General features: G+C 43.5%; 1 protein-coding gene across 2 annotated transcripts in view; it reads left to right on the plus strand.

Moving 5' to 3' along the window:
• Positions 1–19,595, plus strand: part of PTPRB (protein tyrosine phosphatase receptor type B) — a 114,314-nt gene extending 94,719 nt beyond the window's left edge. For both annotated transcript variants that reach the window (XM_029955233.1, XM_029955235.1), the window contains 12 exons: positions 2,309–2,408; positions 3,201–3,284; positions 3,387–3,404; positions 3,530–3,611; positions 4,213–4,303; positions 4,989–5,065; positions 6,739–6,873; positions 8,092–8,214; positions 8,424–8,587; positions 10,576–10,711; positions 17,446–17,566; positions 19,412–19,595. In XM_029955233.1, coding sequence (XP_029811093.1) covers positions 2,309–2,408; positions 3,201–3,284; positions 3,387–3,404; positions 3,530–3,611; positions 4,213–4,303; positions 4,989–5,065; positions 6,739–6,873; positions 8,092–8,214; positions 8,424–8,587; positions 10,576–10,711; positions 17,446–17,566; positions 19,412–19,434 — 1,154 coding nt within the window. In that variant the 3' untranslated portion in view covers positions 19,435–19,595. The remainder of the gene's footprint in view (positions 1–2,308; positions 2,409–3,200; positions 3,285–3,386; positions 3,405–3,529; positions 3,612–4,212; positions 4,304–4,988; positions 5,066–6,738; positions 6,874–8,091; positions 8,215–8,423; positions 8,588–10,575; positions 10,712–17,445; positions 17,567–19,411) is intronic.
• The last annotated feature ends 229 nt before the right edge of the window (positions 19,596–19,824 follow it).

A 19,824-nucleotide genomic window follows, 5' to 3' on the forward strand; every position in this document is an offset into this window, starting at 1 on the left:
GTTTTCAAAGAAAACGTTAGGAGTAAGAACCTGTGACCTAGGATTAGGAAATTATTTCCTATATCTGATAGCCACAGCACAAGCAACAGAAGTGGGGGGGACAGATAAATAGGACTTAATAAAAATTGAAAACTTTTGTGCTTCAGATGAGACCATGAAGCAAGTGAAAAGACAGCCCACAGAATGGGAGAAACTATTTGCAAATTAGTATCAGATATTGCTAATATCAGGGTCGCACATACAACATATGTGAAGAACTGTTACCTTACAACTCAGTAATAAAAAGTCAAACAACAGTTTGGTAAGCATCCAACTCTTTTTTTTTTGTTTTGTTTTGGTTTATTTGTTTTTGAGACAGAGAGAGACAGAGCATGAGCAGGGGAGGGGCAGAGAGAAAGACGGAGACACAGAATCCAAAACAGGCTCCAGGCCCTGAGCTGCCAGCACAGAACCTGATGTGGGGCTCGAACCCACGGACCATGAGATCATGACCTGAACCGAAGTTGGACGCTTAGCTGACTGAGCCCCCCAGGAGCCCCAATAAGCATCCAACTCTTGATTTCAGCTCAGGTCATGATTTCATGGTTCGTGAGATCAAGCCCCATGTCAGGTTCTACACTGACAGTATGAAGCCTGCTTGGGATTCTCTCTCTCTCTCTCTCTCTCTCTTTCTCCCTCTCCCCCTCCCCCGCTCAGTCCCCCACCCAAATAAACAAACATTTTTTTAAAAAGTCAGATAGCAAAGGATATGAATAGATGTTTCCCCAGAGAAGAAACACAAATGGCCAATAAGAACATGACCAGATGCTCAGCATCATTAGTCATTAGGGGAAATGCCAATTGACACCACAGTAAGACACCACTTCACACCCCCTAGAAAGACTGTGATCAAAAGACACTGACAAGTGTTAGCGAGGATATGGAGAAATTGGAACCCTCCTACATTGCTCATGAGAATATAAAATGGTTTGGCTGCTCTGGAAAACATTTCTGCAGTTCCTCAAAATGTTAAACCTCGAGTTATCACTGATCCAAACCAGCAACTCCACTCTGAATTATACACCCAAGAGAGATGAAAATATATGCGCATACAAAAACTCATACACAGACGTCCATAGCAGCTTATTTATAATAACCCCAAATAGAGGTAATCCAAGTGTCCAGCAGTGGATGAATGGGCAAACAATATGTGATCTATTCCACACAATACTATCCACCTACGAAAAGGAACGAAGTACTGACCCCAGGCTACAACAGGGATGAGCTTTGAAAACATTCTGCTGAGTGGAAGAAGCCAATGACAAGAGACCCCCTATTTATGATTGGATTTATACAAAGTGTCCAGAATAGGCAAATCCATGAAGACAAAGTAGAGTCTTGGTTGCCAGGAGCTGGGGAAGGATGGAGAGTGACCAGTAAGACATACAGAGTTTCTTCTGAGGGATGACGAAAATGTTATAAAATTGAATGTGGTGACGGATGTCTGTCAAACTCTGCACTGTACCAAAAATCATTGAGTTACACAATTGAAATTGGTGAATTGCATAGTATGTGGAAAATTGTATTTCAATAAAGCTGTTTTAAAAATAGGCTACTCTTACCTATTCATAAACTCCCAGAGGTAGCATCATACCACATAATCAAAACGAGACTTCATTAAAATAGCTCTCAGTAATTCACTGGATTTGCAAAAGTCCCCGATGCTATTTATTACCTGCTTCATATGAATGAAATAGGATTTTTAAACTTTTATTTTTTTAATTTGTCTTATTTTAAAGTTTATATTTGAGAGAGAAAGAGAGAGAGAGCAGAGGAGGGGCAGAGAGAGACAGAGAGAGAGAATCCCAAGCAGGCTCCTCACCACCAGCGCAGAGCCTGACATGGGGCTCAAACCCACAAACCGTGAGATCATGACCTGAGCTAAAGTCAAGAATTGGGTGTTTCACTGACTGAGCCACCCAGACACCCCTGAAATAGCATTTTTATCTTGGTGGCAAATTCTGGCCTTTATCTCAAGCGTCCTAAGCTTTCCATAACAAGCACACATGGGTCCAAAATTCCTTTATAAGCCGAACACCATGAACTTCAAACATGTAAGGACTGACTGGCCGTTACAGCGTAGGAGTCAGTGTTTCACCTTCCTGGCTGCACACTACTAACGTGAAATAGTAAATACCTCAGCGTGGCCATCATTTGAGTTCTTCCATAATAATGTTCTTAGGGAGACAGGATTTCAGTACCTCACTTCCCAGTTCTTTAGCACTAATTTTCCTGCCTGGGTTTGTTATTTCCTTCTGGATTCTTGTAGAGCCTTTATTTGGAGTTATCGAAGGTGTGGGTGCTGGTCTGTTCTTAATTGGCATGCTGGTGGCTGTTGTGGCCTTGTTCATCTGCAGACAGAAAGCTGGGTGAGTACTGAGATTCCTGCGGTGACTGGGCTCCCAACTTTAAAGGGGCAACTGAAAATGCCCTTTAGCCTGAAAAGTAAGGAGCGAAAAGAATTTCCCTTCTCCAGGTTAAATTATCTTTGTTTCTCAAGAAAGACAAGTCAAACCTTCCAACAATGACTCACTTTTTTCAGCCTCTCCACAGACCATTGATGAATTTGGCCCTAACCGAATGACTGAGGGGCACATCTGTGGTTTCATTTGAATGTGAAATAACTCTCATTGATCCTGAAGACAGAGATGTCTGTGAATTGCCCACCCAACCGCTTGTCTGAAATATGCTGAAAAGTATGGCTGACATCACCATTTCATGGTCACATTTGCCATGCTAATTTAAGAAGGGACCAAAAAGAACCAAATAGCATGTGGCCCCAAAGCCACACCCCCTCCTCTTAGGGAATTTGTTTTATTTGGCACGTCGTCCTCCCTCTTGCAGTCATGTCTTGCATCTAAGGTTTACTGGGGGGGTTTTTTAAGGAAAGTTTTATTGAGAGTGTGGGAAGTGATTATGACCTGTAGCCAAAAAGCAGAAGACAAATCTTCAGCTATTGCAGAGATCCGTTTCTGAGTGGGAAAAATCTATTTCTTCTTTATGTTCTTCCTCCCCTCAAAGAGACGTTGGCTGAGTGTAAATCTACATGAATACTGAAAAATCCATATTTGCACAGACATGCACAGCCTCACCATAAATGGAAAATTTTGTTTGAATCAAGTTTCGTAATCAGAATATAAACCCTCTGCCTTATGTTTCAGCCATGGTCGAGACAGGCCCTCTGCCCGCCTGAGCATTCGCCGGGATCGACCATTATCTGTCCACTTGAACCTGGGCCAGAAAGGGTGAGCGCCACATTTTCCTTCACATAATGTATTGAGAGATGAATTGATTGTCTTATGTGAGATTTGCTAACAAGGTCTTTCTTCTTTTGGCATCCTTCACAGTAACCGGAAAACATCTTGGTAAGAGAGAGAACTCATTAATTACTATATTATCTGCTTTTGAAATACAACCCAGATTGGGTATGGCCATTTCCCTTTACATCAGTAATTTTCTTTTTTTTTTCCTATTATATTTTTAACTGTAGCCCAATAAAAATAAATCAGTTCGAAGGGCACTTCATGAAGCTGCAGGCTGATTCCAACTACCTTCTATCCAAGGAATACGAGGTACAGCTCGGGCTCGTGACGCATTAGCAGTGCTAGTCCTTAGCAGAATTTCCCTTCTAGCCTCTCCCGTGGAGGCACAGGCTAATCGGGCTCAGGAGTTAGGATGACATGTAGCATCTCAGCTGAGTGCTCTTTTATGCCCAAATCACCTCCCTGCTGAGGGACCACCTAGTCCCAGAGGCCAGTCTGATATCCAGAACAGCACAGCAAGCAAAGGGCTATTTGGACAAGATGTTAAGAAAAAAACTTAACAAATCTCAGATGTAAACCTAATTCTGTCTATTATTTCACCTGGCACTTTGCTTGACTGGGAGACAGTGTGGTTTGGTGAAAAGTGCCCAGGCTTTGGATTCGGTTCCCAGCTTTGCCACCTGCATGATATGGGGCAGGTTAGTGATCGGTCTGAGCCTCATCTGTAGAGTGGAAGTGAGAATACCCGCTCTGTTGTGGGGATCAGAGCTGATGCGCATGGAATGTGAGTCATTCCATAAACAGCAACTCCTGTGACACGTCCTTAGGTCATTATGTATCTAGAGGACTGTATGATTTGCCTTATTCTATTTCATATTCTCCACCTGCAAACTTCCTTTTGACCTCATAGGACTTGAAAGACGTGGGCCGAAACCAATCATGTGACATTGCACTCTTGCCGGAGAACAGAGGGAAAAATCGATACAACAATATATTGCCCTGTGAGTTTTGTGTTGAAATGTGTAAAGCTGTCTTCCCCTAGCCACATCTTCCCTTTTCCAGGAATAAAATGGGGCTAAAGAAATATGGTATAGCTGAATAGGGAAGATCTGAGACTCTGAATGCCTTTGAAAAGGAATGACTTGTCCACTACTGCACTTCCCTTCGGTGGGGTAACAACCAGCTTGAATCCCGCTTATGAGACACTTCTTATGCTGTTGACATATCACCATGGGGTCCTACTGCTCCTCTTTGGAAGCCTGGGAGCAGTAATGGGGTTACCAGCAAAGGCCAGTGTGGGTTTCCTTCTAGTCCTCAGTAATTATTATATACTTTTTATTATCCTGACCCTGTCAGGTGAAGCAGTAGGAGATAGTTGTTCTGGACTTATTCATTCTGGCTGTGAAACAGAGCTGGCCACTCCTTCAGAGAACTGGTGTAGTGTTATGAAGGAAAGAGCAAAGGGGGCCTCAAAGAGCATTTGGCTTGTTTGTGCGTCTATGGGATGCTTAAGCAGCTTGGCAAGCCAGTCATCCGGTCTGACCCTCACCTGCAAATGGAGATGAGAACACCTCCCTGTGGGGTGTTTTGGGGTTCAGAGCCAATGCACATCAAATATCGAGCCTTCCATCAAACAGTAGAGAAATCACCCCAAGACCCAGTGACTCTCAATCAACTTCCTTCCAGATGATGCCTCTCGAGTGAAGCTGTCCAACGTAGATGATGACCCGTGCTCAGACTACATCAATGCCAGCTACATCCCTGTAAGTGAGCCATTAAACTATCGCCTGGGATGAAGCTTTGATGGGTGGCTACACTGAAGACACCTTGCGCCCCACATGCTCCCCCTGCTCCCAGCTCTGGAAGCACAGAGGTCTTAGAAGACCATGTCTGATTGCCATGAAACCAGGGTGCACAATTCCATCATCGCTAGGGCCCATGTTTCACAATGGCTGTACTCACACAAGATGATAATGAGCCCAGGGGACATTGTCAAAGGTAGTCCTCTCTCTGCAGCTCTCAGCAAAGATTAGAGCTCCCTAAGGATGTTCCATGGCTCCAGCTGCCCAGCTATGGGAGCCAACTCAACCTTACCTGGATTTTTGAAAACCGAAGATACAACTCAATGTTGTGTCAAACTTTGGGGCTCAGAGTCTGACTAGTATCCTGCGAACTACCCACACACACTAGAGTGGAAAAGCCTTTAAGATCAGGCAGTTTCACATTTGAATTTCATCTCTGCCCCTTGCTGACTCTCTTACCTTGGGCAGGTTATGTCACTTCTTGGGGCCTCATTGTCTTTCCCGAAAAATGAGAATACTAGTATTAACCAATAATTCATTCACCCAATAAAAACTATACAGTTAAGTAGTAACTACAAGTCAGACACTGAGATAAAGTCAGGCAGGATCCTGACCATCAGAGAACTCTCAGCAGATTCGGGGCATCAGGAAATGACAAGGCGATGCCATGGGAAACAGGCTAGAGAAGTCTTCTCCACCATTCACATACATCCACAGCGTGTGGGGTCTTGTTAAAATGCAGATTCTGATTTGGCAGGACTGGGTAGGACCTGGGATTCTGCATTTCTCACAAGCTCCCTAGCTGTGGTCAGGCTGTCGGTCTGAGAACCACTCTCTGGGGAGCAAGAGGCCAAGGATTGCCAGGGGAGCTCCTAGGAGGAGACCACCAGCCCGCAGAGCAGAAGAAAAAGGAAGGCTGAGCAGAGCAGGCAACATGCTGAAACATGGAGGCTAAATAAGGACTAGCCAGCTGAGCAGCAGTGTTTGGGGGGGCGGGCGTGGGGGTGGCATAGGTGACAGTGCAGGGGCCCTGAGGAGAGGCACGGAGAGAAGGAACTTCAGCTAGGAGCTGTAAGTAAGTCTGTCTTGCCGGAGTGCAGAATAAGGGGGCGAAAATATCCTAGCTCATAGAGTTGTGGTGAAGATTAAGTGAGATCTGTGGAAGTCCTGCCCTGCAGCGTGGTATATGGTGGATGCTCAATAAACAGTGGGTTCCCTTCCCCTGACTGTCCCTTGCATGATGTCTCTGACCAGCCCTCTGACGTCAACTCTCTGAAATGTCTAAAGTTCTCCTCCATTGAATAAGGGAAGAGGCTGATCCAAGTCAGTCCCTCACAGTCCACACACACACACACACACACACACACACACTCTCCAGATTATTGCCCCAGTCTTCCATTGCCTCTTAGAATAGACCCAGCCTAATAAATGGGAAGCAGGCTCCTAACAATAGTTCAGTGTTCTGGCCTTTGTCCTTCCTGCTCCCAAGCTTTGACACTTGTGTTAGTGTCTTTTTCTCAAGTCAGGGATCTGGCAAAGACCTATATATCATCTAGTCTGCAGAGATAACCCTCTGTTTATAGTTCTGAGGGAGCCCATTGTTTCTGACTCCCCACATTGTAAATTCATCACAGGGCAACAGCTTCAGGAGAGAATACATTGCTACTCAGGGACCTCTTCCTGGCACCAAGGATGACTTCTGGAAAATGGCGTGGGAACAGAATGTTCACAACATCGTCATGGTGACCCAGTGTGTGGAGAAGGGCCGCGTGAGTAAACAGTCTTCCTGACTTCCAAGCTTTGCTTACTGCCACCGGCATGGAATTCTACACCACCTCCAAATGTTAAACTCCATGAAAGCCAAGGAGGGGTCATGTGAGAACATTGTTAATGAATTCAGCCACCCCGTTATGAAAGGCTTACCTAGGTGATGCCCACTTTTGATTCTGGGTCTGAAGTTCCAGGCAAAGGTGTTTCCATTTGAAGACTGGGATCATCAGAAGTGCCCGTGACACAGAAATATTAGCTCGCTCCTTGTCTGTTCCATCTCTCAGTGTACACCTTGCCAGAGTCACTGGCTCTGCCCCTACTTCTAGGAAAGAAGAAGTGAACGTAGGACTGCAGACACAACATAAAAAATAGTTATCCGGGGTGCCTGGGTGGCTCAGTCAAGCGTCCGACTCTTGGTTTCCACTCAGGTCATGATCTCACAACTCATAGGTTAGAGCCCCGCATTAGGCTCTGAGCTGACAGTGTGGCGCCTGCTTGGGATTGTCTCTCTCTCCCTCTCTCTCTGTCCCTCCCCTGTGCCTGCTGTCTCTCCCTCTCTCTCTCAAAAATAAATAAATAAACTTTAAAAATAAAATCAAATAGTTATCAGGACAGATTAAGCAAATCCCTCATAACGCATTTATAATCCTCTTCTTTATGTGGTTAGTTTGAGAATGAAAAAAAGAGATTACATGTGAAGTACCCACTATCTGTGATCAGTAAATACAGGTTCATAATTCTCTCTCCTATCTTCCTACATGTGAATTGAAGCTTAGCAAAATGTTCTGAATTCTCAAAAATCACTTGGCACATGGCCCTTGGTCAAAGTGAGGACAGTGATACCAAAATAGAATCAAAACAGGGCCAGGAAGACATTGCCTTCCTCTGCCCAGCCAAAACTTTCTTCAGAAAGAACTATTGTAACATATGGGTTATGGGCCAGTGGCACTAAAATGCTAAGGAAATCAACAAAAACCCAAGCATTGGAACACCGTGCCTGAAAGGTACGTGAACCCAAAGTCAGGGCTTTGCTCCTTGGACATCTCTCTTTCACTCAGGGCGCTGGCCCAGAGCACACTGATGCAGAGCAGGTGGTCAGAGACTCTAGAAGCTGACCCTAGATTCCAGCTCAGGAAGATGTTTCGAGGAGGAAACATCCAGGTTCATAGAGGAGTCACGTTTCCAGACTCACATGTTTTCTCTCTGTCTTCCTCTAGGTAAAGTGTGACCATTACTGGCCAGCAGACCATGATTCCCTTTACTATGGAGACCTCATCCTGCAGATGCTCTCAGAGTCTGTGCTGCCTGAGTGGACCATCCGGGAATTTAGGATATGCAGTGTATGTTTGTCTGTTTGACTTTAACCTAACAGCCCCCGTTGGAAAGATGCAGGACACCCATGAATCCCCTTTGTGCTGCCCCTCCCCTCCACCGCCCCTCCACCTGTCCCTTTTCAGCTCATGGGAGTTGCTGTGTGGCCACAGTTGTCAGACTCATAGGTTTGCCTTGGGTCCTTCTAGGACCTCTTATTGTCCTCTCTGCCTTCCAGGAGGAACAGCTCGATGCACACAGACTCATCCGCCACTTTCACTACACAGTGTGGCCAGACCACGGTGTCCCTGAGACCACCCAGTCCCTGATCCAGTTCGTGAGAACCGTCAGGGATTACATCAGCAGAAGCCCCGGCGCCGGGCCCACTGTGGTGCACTGCAGGTACCGATGGCCAATGAGCCGGCCACACGGGGAGTGGAGCATCTGTCCAGGCTGACCGGCCTGCGCAGGCTGAGAACATATTACCATGCTCTCTCCTGTCTTCTTTTTCACTTTTTTCACCTTCCACCTTTCTCTTGCCCTCACTCTCCATCCCTTTCTCTCCCCCTCTTGCTCTTTTTGCTACTGTACAAAATGCAAAGTCCTTCTGTGACTTCCAGGCCCTCCTTAAGTGGGGCCCATCTCACTTCCCATCCCAAGTTCCCAGAAACCTCCCTCCCGTGCTCTCCAGAAACCTGCTTATTCCCACTTCTTGCCATCCTTACTCCTTGGAGTGGCCTGATCTCTCTCCTCCACCTGTATGAACCCTAAGCAACCTTCCAGATCCCTGCTTCAGACCTGCGTCTGGGTCAAGTAGCACTTGCCACCTGTAGCACCCAATTTTGCTCTTAAATTTCTGTTTGGTCTTGACTTCTCTTTGCTTTGGACTGCATGCCCATATAATCAGCCTAACAAGCAATGCCTCACTCTTCCTCTCTGGGGAGCCTGGTGTTTAGCTAATTAATGTTTGCAGCAACACTTTGATAGCCGTAACCGAATGGCACTAAGAAATAAAGAGCAGGGAATTGCTACAGTAAGAGAAATGTCAGATGCCCTCATTTTCTTTCAATCAGCCCAGCACCCTAGGAGCCTGGCTTTTATATGTCATTGGAACCCTGATGCTTTTAATGGGAATGTGAGGCACTCAGGAGCTTCCTATTTTCTGAAGAATGGCTGGCATTTCTGCTGGTACCAGTGGAAAACTTTCTTTATCTTACAAATCCGGGCATCAGAAGCCCCCAGTTACACAGTCACTTTGGGAAGCAATTTGGTGATCCCTAGTGAAACTAAAGGTGTTCACATCCGGTGACCCATCACTTCTGCTTCTAGATATCAACCCGAGAGAAACCCCCACATATGTGCCCAAGGAGGTTCACTGAAGCACAATGTTTAAAAGAAAATAACTAAAAATGATCACACTATCAGTAGGGAATAGATCAGCAGGGGATAGATTGGCAGTGGTGCATGAACTCTGTAGAGTATTTAAAAGAAAGTGGATCATGGAGTGCCTCGGTGGCTCAGTCAGTTAAGTTTGACTCTTGATTTCGACTCAGGTCACGATCTCACAGTTTGTGAGTTAGAGCCCCGTGTCCAGCTTTCTGCTATCAGCGCAGAGCCTGCTTCAGGTCCTCTCACTCTGCCCCTCCCCCGCTGGTTCTCTCTCTCTCTCTCTCTCTCTCTCTCTCTCTCTCTCTCTCTCTCTCTTTCTGAAAAATAATACATAGGGGCACCTGGGTGGCTAAGTCGGTTACGTGTCCAACTTTGGCTCAGGTCATGATCCTGGGGTTGCTGGGTTCAAGCCCCACGTCGGGCTCTGTGCTGACAGCTCAGAGCCTGGAGCCTGCTTTGGATTCTGTGTCTCCCTCTCTCTCTGGCCCTCCCTTGCTCATATACTCTGTCTGTCTGTCTCTCTCTCTCAAAAATAAATAAACATTAAAATTTTTTAAATAACAAAAACTAAAAAAAATAAGAATCAAATTTAAAAAAAAAGAAAGTGGATCTGCATGTAACCACATGGATAAATCTCAGAACATAATCCTGAGTAAAAAGAAAGTTGGCAGAATGATACATAAAACGTTATCATTATAGTAAATTTTTGAAACACAAAAATGAATATATTGTTCACGGATTTACATGTATGGAAGAAAAGCATAAAACATCCATGAAAACACACACTAAGTGTAGAGAAGCACTCATCCCTGGTGGGGTGGGGGAGCTGGAGGAAGGAAGGAGAAAGAGATGAAAAGCTGGAGCTTTCTCAGAGGAAAAGAATTATTCCTTATTCTCTCATAACCTGGAAGGGAAAGGAAAGAGGGGCCTAGAGTCTGGATGCAGTCCTGAACGGCCAATTCAATACAAAAAACTCAGTCTTCCTTCATGCTCTCTCCTAGTGCCGGTGTGGGTAGGACTGGGACCTTTATCGCGTTGGACAGAATCCTCCAGCAACTAGACTTCAAAGACTCTGTGGACATTTATGGAGCAGTGCACGACCTAAGACTGCACAGGATTCACATGGTCCAGACCGAGGTAAGGGACACAGCTCTCCCTCCCTGCCTCTCTCCCCCAAAATGTCCAAGGCTTTAATTTGACAAGGGCAAATGACCGTGACTCAGTAGGAAGAGAAAGAGAACTGAATATAGGCGTTCTGTCGGACTTGTCATTTTAAACGTATTTCAGTGACCTTGAGCATGGGGTGTGTGTGCTTTTCTCCACTGAGCTGGTTGCCCGTCTTCTTTAGGTGGGTAGGAAGCAGGATGGACTGTTTTAAATCAATGCATTGTACATGAGGGAAAGGCCAGGCCAATCTTGAAGATCATTTTCAGATAGGCTGGCTAGTAAGTACCAGAGCTTCTGGTAGGAAAGAAGAAACAGACTACAGTCTCTCCTCTCCTCCAGCCCACCCCAGCTGCCCACCCACTTCTGGAGACCCCAAAGGACTGCACATGGACTGCAGAGAACAAACACTTCCATTTGTGCTGTCCTTTGACATTTGCAGGGCATTTTTGAACATGTTATCTCATTAAAATTTCACAAAAAAACAGACAAGAGAGCTATTGTTTCCCATTTCCAGGCTAGAATGAGATGCAGAGGCTAAAGGGCTTTGCACAGCTCTGAAGTGGCCGAGCTGAGACTCGAACCCATTCATGAGAGGCCCAGGCCCTCAGCCCAACGGCCTCAGGGTCGCCTCTGTGCCCGCACACAGACCAAGCTTGTTACTCCCCTGTGTCATTGCCTTATGAGACTCAAGTTCTCCTACCCTTGTGTTTCCCAAGCAACTCTACAAAATCCTCTATCTATATATATGTATATATATAAATTCCCGTGGTCAGAAAGGTGAAAAGCCCAACATGCCGCCATATGCCGTCTTTCGGTTACAGTACACAGGACCACGATGGAGGCGGGCATGCTCCACAAAACAGCAATGCTCTGCAGCGCAGGCTCCCCTTGAGGTTTGTTGAACCCACTATTCCCAACCACCTTGACGGCTGGATTCTTCCCTTGTGCAGCACATGTTACTATCCTGCAGATCTCATATTCTGTAACCCATCTGGAGAAATACTGGCATCCTTGCTTCCCATAGGCAGTGGCCACACCTGGACCCTCTGTCCCACCACTGTCCTGGGCTGGGAGTACTTTCATCGTAGCAATTATTATACTATATTTTCAATATTTTATTATGGATTTTTAAATTCATATATCTAGGGGAAATTGTAGAGTGCGTTTCCATGCACCCAAACCCCAGCATCTACAATTATCAGCATTCTATGTTCTTTTTTCATCTACATCCCCCATACACCATCCCCCCAGCCCATGACCTTATTTTTAAAGCAAATCCTCCTTATCACACCATTTCATCCTTAAATACTGTATATATACATGTTTTACAGATAAGGACTCTGCTTAAAATGGTGACCAGAATACCATTATCACACCTAACAATTTTAACCATAATCCCTTAATATCATCTAACATCCAGTCAGTGTTCAAATATCCCTAATTATCTCAGAAATTACTTTCTACACTTACTTTGCATAAGAATCCAAACTAAGCCCACATACTATCTTTGGTTGAAGTCTCTTTTAAGTTTCTTTTAAATCTATAATAATCCTCCCTTGTTTTCCAAGCCTTTTATTTTTTAAAAACACCAGCTTAATTTGTTTCATAGATTTTTTTCCCCCCACATTCTGGATCTGACTGCTTTTTCATGGTGGTAATATATTCCTCTATTCCCTGTAATTTTGTCAGCAGGTCACTGGATCTAGAAGTTCCATTAAAATTTTTTAACGTTTATTTATTTTTGAGAGAGAGAGGGGAGAGGGAGGGTAGAGAGAGAGGGAGACACAGAATCCAAAGTAGGCTGTGCCGACAGCTCAGAGCCTGACGCGAAGGCTTGAACTCACAAGCTGTGAGATCATGACCTGAGTTGAAGTCAGACCCTTAACCGACTGAGCCACTCAGGAGCCCCTAGAGGTCCTATTAAATTCAGATTTCTTTTTTACCACCCCAGTGCTTTGTGGGTGGTGCCAAGCACTTCCTGTTGCATTGCATCAGGACCCCCTCCCTGTCTGCATCTCTTCTGTGCTGAGGAAATTGACCACAACCATCCTCTATAGCATTTCCCATTTGTCTATCACATAAACAGTTTCGGTAGCTTTGATGACCTGAACATAGCTGTCTAGCTCTGTTACTTCATTAAGGCTTGCAGAATTACACCACACTGTAGCATAACTCTTCTCCTTCATCTTTCTCCACAAGACTACCAGCTCCAAGACTGTAGGAATTCATTTTCCTTCTCTCAAAATGCTATATATATATATATACATATAGCCTATTAGATGAATGAACAGATATCCTACAATGATGTGGCTAAAAAGTCAGGATCAGTGTTTCAGTACTTGTTGTCATTTCTACAAACTCAAACCATGTTTAATTTGTAATCTGGGGATTGAGTAAGACTGCTTACTACACTGTAAGTAGTCTGGAGGAGTGTGTGTGTGTGTGTGTGTGTGTGTGTGTGTGTGTGTGTGTGTCTGAGAGAAGGAGAGAGAGAGAGTGTGTGTTCAGGCTCCTTAGTTATTGTTAGAGGCTTCTTGACACGTGTCCCTTGCACACTTCTGCCTGGCACTCTGGAGATGCACTGCGGCAAAGAGCAGCCACTCCTATTGTAAATATCACAGGCAGACTTCCGGGGCAGGGTGACCCCATGTGCCCTGGCTCTTCCTCCTTCCTGGACGTACCTCCTTCTGCCCCCTCTATCCTTCTTCTTCTCCTCCTAACTTCTGAGAGTCTACGGTTCGTATTCCTCAGCTTGCCCTTTGAGCAGTTGGGTCCCCACCGTCCTGTCCTCAAGGTGCCGCTCCTCCTTCCCTCCGTCTTCATTCTTGGTGGCATCTCAGGGCTTGAAGAGCCACGTACAAGCTTGCGTGTCCCAAGGCTCCTTCTCCTCTTCCAGCAACGACTTGCGTGCCTGCCTACAGACAGTTCCACCTGGAAGTTTTACAGTCATCTCAAACTTAAAAACTCAAAACCGAACTCATTGTCTTTAAACAAACAACGAAAGCGCTCCTCCCCCTCTTGCTCCATCCAGTTTTGGGTGACGGTGCTGCCATCCATCTTGCCTCCCAGATGTTTTCCCAAGCTAAGATTCTGACTTATTTTCCCATGGTTCCCACATTCAAGCAATCACAGAGTCCTGTCCAGTTCAGTTTTGTCACAGTGTCCTGTCATCCAACATCTTTCCTTCCTTCTATTCTCCCACCTAACTGCCACTGTCCTTGCTCAGCTCTTAATCAGCTCACATGGGGCCCTACTGTGGTAACCTCCCGGTGTTATCTCCTACCACCGGCCTCTGCCCTACCGGCTCATGGTCACCACTGCCTCCAACACAGTATTTTTGCTAGCTGTGTCAGCTCCCTGCATAAAAATCTTGACGAGCTCTCCATTGCTTTCCAATGCAGTTCAAACTCTTGTCTTTGTCTACAGTCCTCTTCATAACTAGGCTCCACTTACTTCTCCAGATTCATACCATAACATAACCCATTGTTTTAGGGTCTGCTGAAATTAAGAAAGGTTTCCCTTCCTGGGTCAGAATCACCTTTGATTCTTTTGATTATAATAAAATAAACATGATAGTAAGAGACATTTTCTCTCTGTCAAATGAAATCCCAAACAATATTCAGATAATATCTGCCTTGTTTTAACCCCATGCCCGGGGGTGGGTTTCTAGTCCCAGAAACCCTGGCCCCAGCACTGGTACGGCTCGCTTGGTACTAAGAGCAAGTGTGATCCACAGCTCAGCCAAGGGAAGCAAAGAAGGAAAGACATTCCTTTTACTTTTCTGGGTTCTTGGGGACAGGCACCTTTACTTTTATTTTGCCTTATTTGGGATACAAAGGGATGCAAGTCTTCACAAATTTTAATAAATATATCAAAGAGTAAGGATTTCTAAACAAATAGTCATTGGACAGGAGATTTTCAAATATGTCCCTTCTTCTTTAGCCTGCTTTCGGGGAAATTCGCATCCTGACTCCCAGGATGAAGCAATAGCTTGTTAAAGAACAATAAGTGATACAGGCACAGTCTGTTAAACGCATCTGCTTCCCATCGGAGGAAACAGTGCGATGCTGTAGGAATAAGCATCTCAGTTCCCATTTAGGGGATTGTCCTTGGGGTTTCTCATGACCCATGCACCCTACATTTTAGCTACCCTAGACTGCTCGCAGCTTCTAAAATACATATGCAGTTTATATTATTTACAACATTTGGAGTCTCCTACTTCTTTTTCAAATTTTTACCTTTTCCTTCGGTTGAGACTTCTCTCCCGCAAAAGTGAACCTGAGGGTCTCTTACACATGAAGTGTTACACACAGTGCTAGCTTACATTTATAACCTTGTAGGTATTTGTTCACATATCTGCCCCTCTGCTAAACTGTAAACTCAGGGACCATAAAAGGCTATTATTCTATAAATACTACCTAGTACTACAACTGTTGGTGAAATTGAATGGAATTGAGGCTTCACCACTTAGCTAGACAGAGCCAGAAATTATCTCTTAAGATCCAAGAATCATATATTAGGCTGTAGTTTTCATTAAGAATAAAGTGGGAAGCACATTAACAGTCTGAAGGTTTTCGTAGTAATCATTTTCATTTTTAGTAGCAATCATTCTATTGGGAAAAGAAGAATTTATATTTAAGGCAACACAAATTAATGAACATTAACTGGTTTCAAAGCCCATAGTGGATCATTGTTGAAGAATTTATTAGTAAGGCAAAGCATAGATGTAATAGAGTTCATTTACAGCTGAATTTTAAGGTCCTAAAGTAATTTAATATCCCAGTACAATTGAAAATATGATTCATGCTTTGGATGAGAAGAAACAGGAAATGTCAGTCTATAATTTGGTAGATTGTTTTGAAGATGGAAAAAGAAACTGCCTATCTAAAACCATTTTCAGGAAAGTTCCCTCCTTGAATTTTCAAGATCAAGGTGGCATAAAATACTCATAACAAGCAGAGATTAATATTAATGCAGGCCTCATTTATGATCAACTTGTTTCTTTGAAATGTACTGATCTAATGATTATACCAGACCTACGTTATGAAGTCCCTTTGGTAGATGCCTAGGCTAGCTTCCAATCAGGGGCAATGCCTAGTGTCCACCCATGAAAATAAATACTGGTCTACTTCTCAAGTTCATTGGTAAAAGAGAAGATCATATAGTTTCACTTTGTGAGACTTTGTGAATTGCTTTGTGACTCAAACCTTTAAAATACTGTAAAATAACACACCAGTCACCTTAAACACAGGATCCAGGAATGTTTTTCAATATCCATCTAACTGACAGCACCACAAAGACATACTTTTTAGTAGCCAAAGGATGTTAGGTCTAGAAGAGACCTCAGATGTTTTCTAGATGTTTCTTGAGAAACACTGTGATTCGGCTTAGGCCAGCTGGACGCAGACTAAGAGCCCAGTGTCCCTCATGCACTATCGTGTTTCCCTTCCAGCCCTCTCTCTCCCTGGGCCCTGAGAAGCGGCTGTGTCATTACAGGAGCCCAAAGCCAAGCACTGAGTTTCCACGGACATTCTTTTCCTTACTAGACAGCTCTGCTGGTAGCAGGAAGGAAGCTCAATGTACACGTTTAGCTGCTTGTGTCTAAACCTCTGTTTCCAGTGGAGGTTTTGTATGTCTTTATGGTCACCAAAACACCGACTCTTCTTTGCTTCTATTTCAAAAGTAATTAGTTACCAGATAGTTGACAGAGGTGAGTCTCTTCTCACTGTGTAACTCTCTGAAGTTCTGTCACCAGCCAACATCTTCAAGATTCTTCCTTGTGCCAGACTGAGATGCTGAGAGAACCGAGATACATAAGACACTGACCTTGCCCTCAAGGAACTGATGGTCCAGGGCATCTATCATATATGCCTTCTTTTTCTCACTATCCTCCCAAAAAAAAGAGAACAAAAGAGTATGCAGTGAAATGATTTTCTCATATAATAATACAATGAAATTAGGGGCGCCTGGGTGGCTCAGTCAGTTGAACATCTGCCTTCAGCTCAGGTCCTGATCTCATGGTTCATGAGTTCAAGCCCCACATCGGGCTCACTGCTGTCAGCCGGTCAGCACAGAGACAGCTTCAGGTTCTCTGTCCCCTTCTCTCTGCCCCTCCCTCACTTGTGCTCTTCCAAAATAAAATACAGATTTTAAAAACTAAGAATAACACAATGAAATTAGAAGTCATCTAAGAAAACTAGTATAGTGAAAAGAACATGAATATGAACCCTAGGATCAAATTCTAGAGTCCCATTTATTGGCTGTGTAAGAAGCTATTTAACTTCTCTGAGTCTCCTTTCCTATGGATGCTTATATCTACTGCATGAGGTTGTCAAAATAATCAAATGAGATAATTTATATAAAATGCGGAGCACAGTGTTTGGCAGTCATCTATTTAATATTTGTGGAGGACCAACTATGTGCCAGACATAATTCCAGGCACTCATAGAACATACTCTATAAATATGCATAACATAAGAAAAGAATAAATAAATACCACCTTCTCTCCTCATTACCATTATTCTCTTCTTAGTGCTAAGAGGAAGCAGTCACTCTTCTATGTACCAGAGACTGTTAGTGAAATGATCAAGAAATTTTTGCTAACCATATAGAATCCCATCACTCTTGATGCTTTAGAAGCATCTCTTGTCTTTCTTGTGCTTGAGAACTTGCCTTCCTCTGACACATTTTCTACTTTTTCTTAGTGTCAGTATGTATACCTACATCAGTGCGTAAGAGATGTCCTCAGAGCAAGGAAGCTACGGAGTGAACAAGAAAACCCCTTGTTTCCAATCTACGAAAATGTGAATCCAGAGTATCACAGAGGTAGGAACTTACTTCATTAACTTACAAGTTCATCTATCAAGATATGATACCCCTGGGAATGATTAATAACCTAAAGCTCTTCCAAAGTGCACCAGCCCTTTCTTCTTCTACCCAAAGACCCTTAGAGAGTAACAACAGGGAGGAGAGGCAGAGTGGGGAGGGGACTCCCACTGCTGAGCACCGACTGGTGTGGGATCTCTTCCTATCTGGCCTAGGATGCCCTCTCTTAAGGATTCTGCTTAACATTTCTTTTCTAAGCAGTAAGGCTCTTTTCTGGGGAAGATGCTTTAAAATCACAACTGAGGGTTCAGATCAAAAATCCCTTTGAAGAAGAATTTGGCCATATGTATCAAAGTCCTTAATATACTCTTGTCTTGTCACCTAGTACTGAAAAAGTCTTATGCATGACAATATTTATAGCCAAAAGTTTAAGTGAAAAAAACCCAAAGGTTTAACAATGGAGAACTGAGTACACCATGGTGCATTCACTTACTAGAATACAATGCGGTCATTAAAAATGATACTTTTGAGGATATTATAATAACATGGATAGCTTTCTAAATATATTGAGTTTTTAAAAAAAGCAGAAAGCAAAACAAACAAAAATAACACATGGCGAGTGGGGGAGAAAAGACTAGAAAGAAATATATTGCAATAGTAGACAAATTTCTCAGAGCAGTATAATAAAGTACATTTTTCTTCTGTTCTATATACTACATTTTTTTTAGAATAAGCATGAAACAATCTTGTAAACAAAAATTTTAGTAAAGAATATATAAACTTCATAAGGCAATGCTTTGGTCAGACACTAATTACTTGACATCTTTTAGACCTAATTTATTACAGAGGCTAACTCAAAGTTACATCATATTCGTTATCTATTACTGCCTAACAAATTGCCCTAAAATTTAGCAGTTTAATTCAACATTTCTTACCTCAGTTTCTGTAGATCAGGAATTTAGGAGGTGGTTTTGGTCCAGAGTCATTCATGATGCTGTAGTCAAGGTGTTGGCTAGGGCTGCAGTCATCTGAAGACTCAACTGGGATTGCAGGATCCACTTCAAGATGGCACACTCACACGGCTATAGATATAGGTCTCAGTTCCTTGCCACATGGACCCATGTCCATCTACAAATCAGATCATTCTTTAAACATTATTTCAGTTTTTTTAATCTCCATTTCTAACTGATCCTCGATTTTCTTAAGTTCTCTGCACCCCTCGTTCCCACCCACCTAACCACTGTGTTAACTAGTTAATAATCTGTGAAGCACAAAAACATGTGAGAGCTGCTATTTAAAGGCATCCTTTGTCAGTCAGATAATACTCTTGTATTTTGAATAATTACCCCTTAATTTATCTATATAGTAAATTAAGGTTTTCGCATGTCACATTCTTTAAGAAGCTCCAGGATGGAGGGAGCTCTGGGGGATCTTGGAAGTTCATTTGTCTTATTATGACTTGCTTCAGGGTCTTCCATAGAGGTATCCTGGGCACTCCTGAAAGAGCTAGCTATGCTATGGTTAGCTTCAGATGTCCAAAAGTAGAATTCTGGTTCTAGTTCTGGGACTAACGCACGTTACCAAGCTGTATAACCTGAGTTAGTTTCTTTGCCTCTCTGGGCCTGTAAAATAAGAGAGGATGGACCAGAATTACTGGTTTCTTCCCATTGTAGTAATCCGTGGTTCTGAATGAGATGACCTGGCCCCTCCGGGAATGGTCTCACTCTAAGCTATATTGAACGTTAGTCATTTCTGTTAGCCTTATCCATTTGTAATCTTCATAAATGGAACAAACAACTAGGATACACCCAGCTGCGTCTCTAATTACAATGTCCTTCCTTTCAGACACGGGCTATTCAAGGCATTGAGAATGTATCTGAAGATCTCTTGGATAAAAACTATGCACTGTGTGATTTTATAAAACATTTGCTTCATGCCCTACAGAGGTGCCAGCTATTTCTGTTGTTGCTATGTCTAATTTATTAATCTGGAGAATTATAAAGAATTTATGTAATTTAAAGGTAACAGATATTATTGTACATAGTTGTATTTTGTAGTTTCTTCTGTAAATATGTATTTTTCATAATGTTTAATATTAGGCTTTATATAATACTATGTCTCCACAGTAAAGTGTTCATGGATTGTTCTACAGAAATGAATTCAAACTGTATGACAGGACTGCTGGTGAAACATGTATGGAGGGGTTGCAGAGGCGATCCCATGGGCCATGGTTTTGAACCGTTTTGATGTCTACTGGT

This window comes from Suricata suricatta, chromosome 10, assembly GCF_006229205.1.
Source record: "Suricata suricatta isolate VVHF042 chromosome 10, meerkat_22Aug2017_6uvM2_HiC, whole genome shotgun sequence".
NCBI classification, from domain to species: domain Eukaryota; kingdom Metazoa; phylum Chordata; class Mammalia; order Carnivora; family Herpestidae; genus Suricata; species Suricata suricatta.